Source organism: Marmota marmota, unplaced genomic scaffold, assembly GCF_001458135.2.
Source record: "Marmota marmota marmota unplaced genomic scaffold, marMar, whole genome shotgun sequence".
In the NCBI taxonomy this organism is placed as follows: Eukaryota; Metazoa; Chordata; class Mammalia; order Rodentia; family Sciuridae; genus Marmota; species Marmota marmota.
In genome coordinates this window covers 8042740-8047068 of record NW_025999924.1, presented here as the reverse complement: position 1 = coordinate 8047068, position 4329 = coordinate 8042740, and the positions used below count along the sequence as shown (strand labels likewise).

The window sequence follows — 4329 nt, the reverse complement described above, 5'->3', positions numbered from 1 at the left end:
ATTTCTTTCATTCCAAAAACCCTCATCACATTCATCCACATAACATCCAACTTTCTTACAGGGCAATTCCTTCAACCTCACACCTTTGTCACTGTGATATTATTTATGTCTCCTATTTCCCAGTATCTACCATGCTGCTTTACAACTTTGCATCCTTTCCTATGAGGAACACCAATCTTCTCTTTGACTAAGTCCAGCTCCTCTAAAACCTCCAGTCAAGGAATGACAAATGAAATTATACAAGAAAGGGGACTGAGAAATATAAAATTGGAAATGATATTAAAATCCAGGAGAACCTAAAAGTCAACAGAAAAAAATCTTTCTACAGAGAATTCACTAAGGTATCAGGGTCAGAATAATGCCCAGAAATGTTCATTAAATGGAAGTACAATATTTAAATAAATTTAGGTACATCCACAGAATGTGATATATTGTTATAAAAGAGATGAGCTCAGCAATGGTGAGGCACTAAACAACTCAGTGAGATCCTGTCTCTAAATAAAATTTTTTTAAAATGGGGTTGGGGATGTGGCTCAGTGGTTGAGTGCCCCTGAGTTCAATCCCTGGTACCAAAAAAAAAAAAAAAAAAGAGGATACTCTATAGTCCAGGACATGCCATCTCAAAAAATGTCCCTATCTTTAACATAGGGATTATTCTGAGAAATTTAGGCACAGGGGATGCTCTGAGAAGTTACCCTTTTGTAAGAGAAATCTATATCTCTAAAAGGCAATTTCTCTCTACCCACGCAGCAGGAAGAGAAGGGGAATTCAATCCCTACAGATTCTTCATCAGTGGTACTTTTCCTGGCCATTCTATTGCAGCAGGCCTATCTTGGCACCATTCCTTTTTTGTTTCTGCAGATCATGATATTTAAGCCTGAAGTCTAAGACAACTTTTTGAAGTCTATTCTAGAGATTTACTCATTTCTCTGGTTCATCTCCCATGAATACTTGAGGTACATGTGTCACAGAACTTTGGTTGATTTTCCTATTGTTAATTTTTTCACGACAGGGTTTCCTCTCAACTAAGATACGGACGTTAGAGAGAAAATGATCTTCTCCCTCCTACACCATAAACTGACCTGGAAATATTCTTAAGATATATCACTAAATTTAGAAAGCAAATTACAGGATGTATTATTATACTACTTCTAGTGTAAAGGAGGGGAACGGATAAATATATTTGTGTAAAGAAACTGTTGAATGATAACAAGAAAGTACAAAGTTGTCTGCTTTGGTACAGAGACAGAAGAGAGGGTTGTAAGTAGAGGCTGGACAGAACTGGGGCAAGACTTTCCACGGCCTGCTTTATGTTATCGAATTTTGAATCCCATCAGCATCATGCCTATTCAAAAGACTTTAAAAACACAGCCCGTAGGCAGCACCTGTGTTGACTTCTCCAAAAGAGAAGAAGAACAATGGTAGCTAGGAACAAAGGCTTAGCATCTGGCAGACCTGGGTTTAATCCCATGCCTCCTCCTACCATCTCCTAACCTTAGGAAAGTTCCTTTTCCTCTAAGTCTCAACCTCTCCTCTATTATTTGGGATTGATCAACCTCAAAGCAATATTTTTGGTGAATATGAAGTGTGATGATGTGTTTAACATAATGCTTTATATAAAATTACCAGTTGGTATTTTATATATTCATATGATATACATGCATATACATATTCATCTATATGTATATTCTACATGAAAAAAGAAAATATTATTAACATGCACACATGCCTATGTATCTATGTGTGCATATGCTTAATACACTGTGTCAAAATGATAAAATGATCTGTTACTGCCTATGTTACTGTGCCTGTTCAAGTACTCAGCTCTCCTCCCATCCCCAGACATCAAGTTCCTATGACTTATTCATATATTTATCTCCAATACTGGCACATTGTAGATGCAAGAAATATTTGTTAAATCATTAATGATCTAATTATGGCCAGTTCTTTTTTTTTATTGATTTTTTAAAAAAATAATTGACAGCAGAATGCATTACAATTCTTATTACACATATACAGCACAATTTTTCTGGTTGTATATAACGTATGTTGTATATAAAGTATGTTGACACCAATTCGTGGCTTTATGCATGTACTTTGGATAATAATGTCTATCATATTCCACCATCCTTGCTAATCCCCTGCCCATTCCCTTTCCCTCCCACCCCACCGTCTATTCCTCCCATGTTCCCCCCACTCACCCCACTATGAATCAGCTTCCTTATATCAGAGAAAACATTTGGCATTTGTTTTTTTGGGATTGGCTAACTTCACTTAGCATTATCTCCTCCAACTCCATCCATTTACCTGCAAATGCCATGATTTTATTCTCTTTTATTACTGAGTAAAATTCCATTATGTATATATGTGACATTTTTTTTATCCTGCCCATCTACTGAAGGGCATCTAGGTTGGTTCCACAGTTTAGCTATTGTGAATTGTGCTGCTATAAACATTGATGTGGCTGTGTCCCTGTAGAATGCTGGTTTAAAGTCCTTTGGGTATAGACCGAGGAGAGGGATAGCTGGGTCATTCCATTCCCAGATTTCCAAAGAATCTCCAAAGTATGGCCAGTTCTTATGAGCACCTGAAGGTGAGTGGAGGTGGAAGGGACAAAATAAACCCAAACCAGGAACATTCTGAAAACTCTCAGCCAAATCATTTGAACTTCTAAGGTTGATATTGTAAGCACCTTCTCTTCCTTCTTCTTGCTTTTCCTGAAGACCAGAAAAAACATTCATGGACCCATCCGAGCTGAAGTTGGAGAATCTTTTTCTTTCCTACACGAAGTTCTTCTGAAACAAGTTGAAGGTCGTCTAAAGGACAAATTCTGTGCCCGATTGCCCTCCTCAGTGCTCTTCCCAGAAAGCGGTTCCTCCAAGTATTTGTACTTAGGAAGCCTGAGATCATCCTAAGCCTGAGAATTTTTCTGTGCACACTTGGCTTATAAGTTATGGGAGCCCAGATGTTGGTAAATAGCACAAGTAAACAGGTTTCTTTGGATTCACTTTAAATAAAGATTCCACTATGGCTATCTCACTCTTACACTTCACCTCCCTCTAGCAGCAGTTTGGTTTAACATTGAAGCTGAATCTACTGAGAGTCCTTTGGTGGACTGCCAAGGAGTTTTTAAAAATACATTAAAATTAAAGCTGGGCATGTTGATACATGTCTGTAACCTCAGCAACTTGGAAGGCTGAGGCAGGAGAATCACAAATTAGGTCAGCATCTTAATGAGATCCTCTGCAACTTAGTGAGATCCTGTCTCAAAATAAAAATTAAAAAGGACTGGGGAGGTAGTTCTAGTAAAGTACCTCTGGAGTCAACCCCAGTGCCAAATAAAATAAAGTAAAACATAAAAACAGCAAGAAGAGAACCTTCAGGTCTATCACTACAATGTTTCTGGATGCTTGATGATTTAGCCACCAGACTGATCTCCAGATACTGGGATGTTATTTCATAGAGAAACATGAATTTGTTTTATACATAGATATGAATTTATAAAGACCCTTTACACATATGTTTCATATGCTAAGAGAATTCTTTACTAAAGAAAATATTCATGATAGGATTTCCTCAAAAGCAAGTCACTTATCCTTGTTTAAAATGTTTTGCTTACCTGAATGTGAATCTCTTTACCTGATATTCAGCATGGTGTGTGTGTGTGTGTGTGTGTGTGTGTGTGTGTGTGAGAGAGAGAGAGAGAGAGAGAGAGAGAGAGAGAGAGAGAAGAGACCCTGCATATTCTTCTCTAGGTATAATTTTGAGTTTCTTTGAAAAGCGGTGACAATGACAATTATGGACATATAGATCGTCATGTGAAATTGACGGCAGTGCTGTCTATGCCATTGAAAAGTCATCAGATCCATTTCCCCACTGCTCCTCTGATTTTTATAAACATGTCCTCTGAGTTTGGCCAATATGTGTAGAATGAGATGGGGAAAATGTTCCACCACAAGCAGCCTGCCTTTTCCTGTTATGACAGGGCATTTAAAGAGAGCAGAGGTCTTCTCTAAAGGAAGGGCTTGTCCAGAGCTGCTCTGGGGAAAATCCATGACCTCACCTTGATTGGAAATGGGCATTCCTCCTGCTGATCTCAGCCACTCCTACTGTCTGAATGCCTGAAATATCTTCAAACACTTCCAGAAATATAGTGTGTGCCACACAGCATTGTCTGGCGGGTCTCAGATATTGTTTTTTTTTTTGATTTTTTTTTTTAGTTATAGATGGATACAATACCTTTATTTTATTCATTTATTTTTATGTGGTGCTGAGGATTGAACCCAGTGCCTCACATATGCTAGGCAAGTGCTCTACCACTGAGCCACA

At 38.1% G+C, this 4329-nt stretch overlaps 1 protein-coding gene across 1 annotated transcript in view; it reads left to right on the top strand.

Moving 5' to 3' along the window:
• Positions 1-2566: 2566 nt before the first annotated feature.
• Positions 2567-4329, top strand: part of Snx18 (sorting nexin 18) — a 37804-nt gene continuing 36041 nt past the window's right edge. The window contains exons 1-2 of the mRNA XM_015497361.2: positions 2567-2593; positions 2724-2871. Of these exons, the coding sequence (XP_015352847.1) occupies positions 2567-2593; positions 2724-2871 (175 nt within the window). The remainder of the gene's footprint in view (positions 2594-2723; positions 2872-4329) is intronic.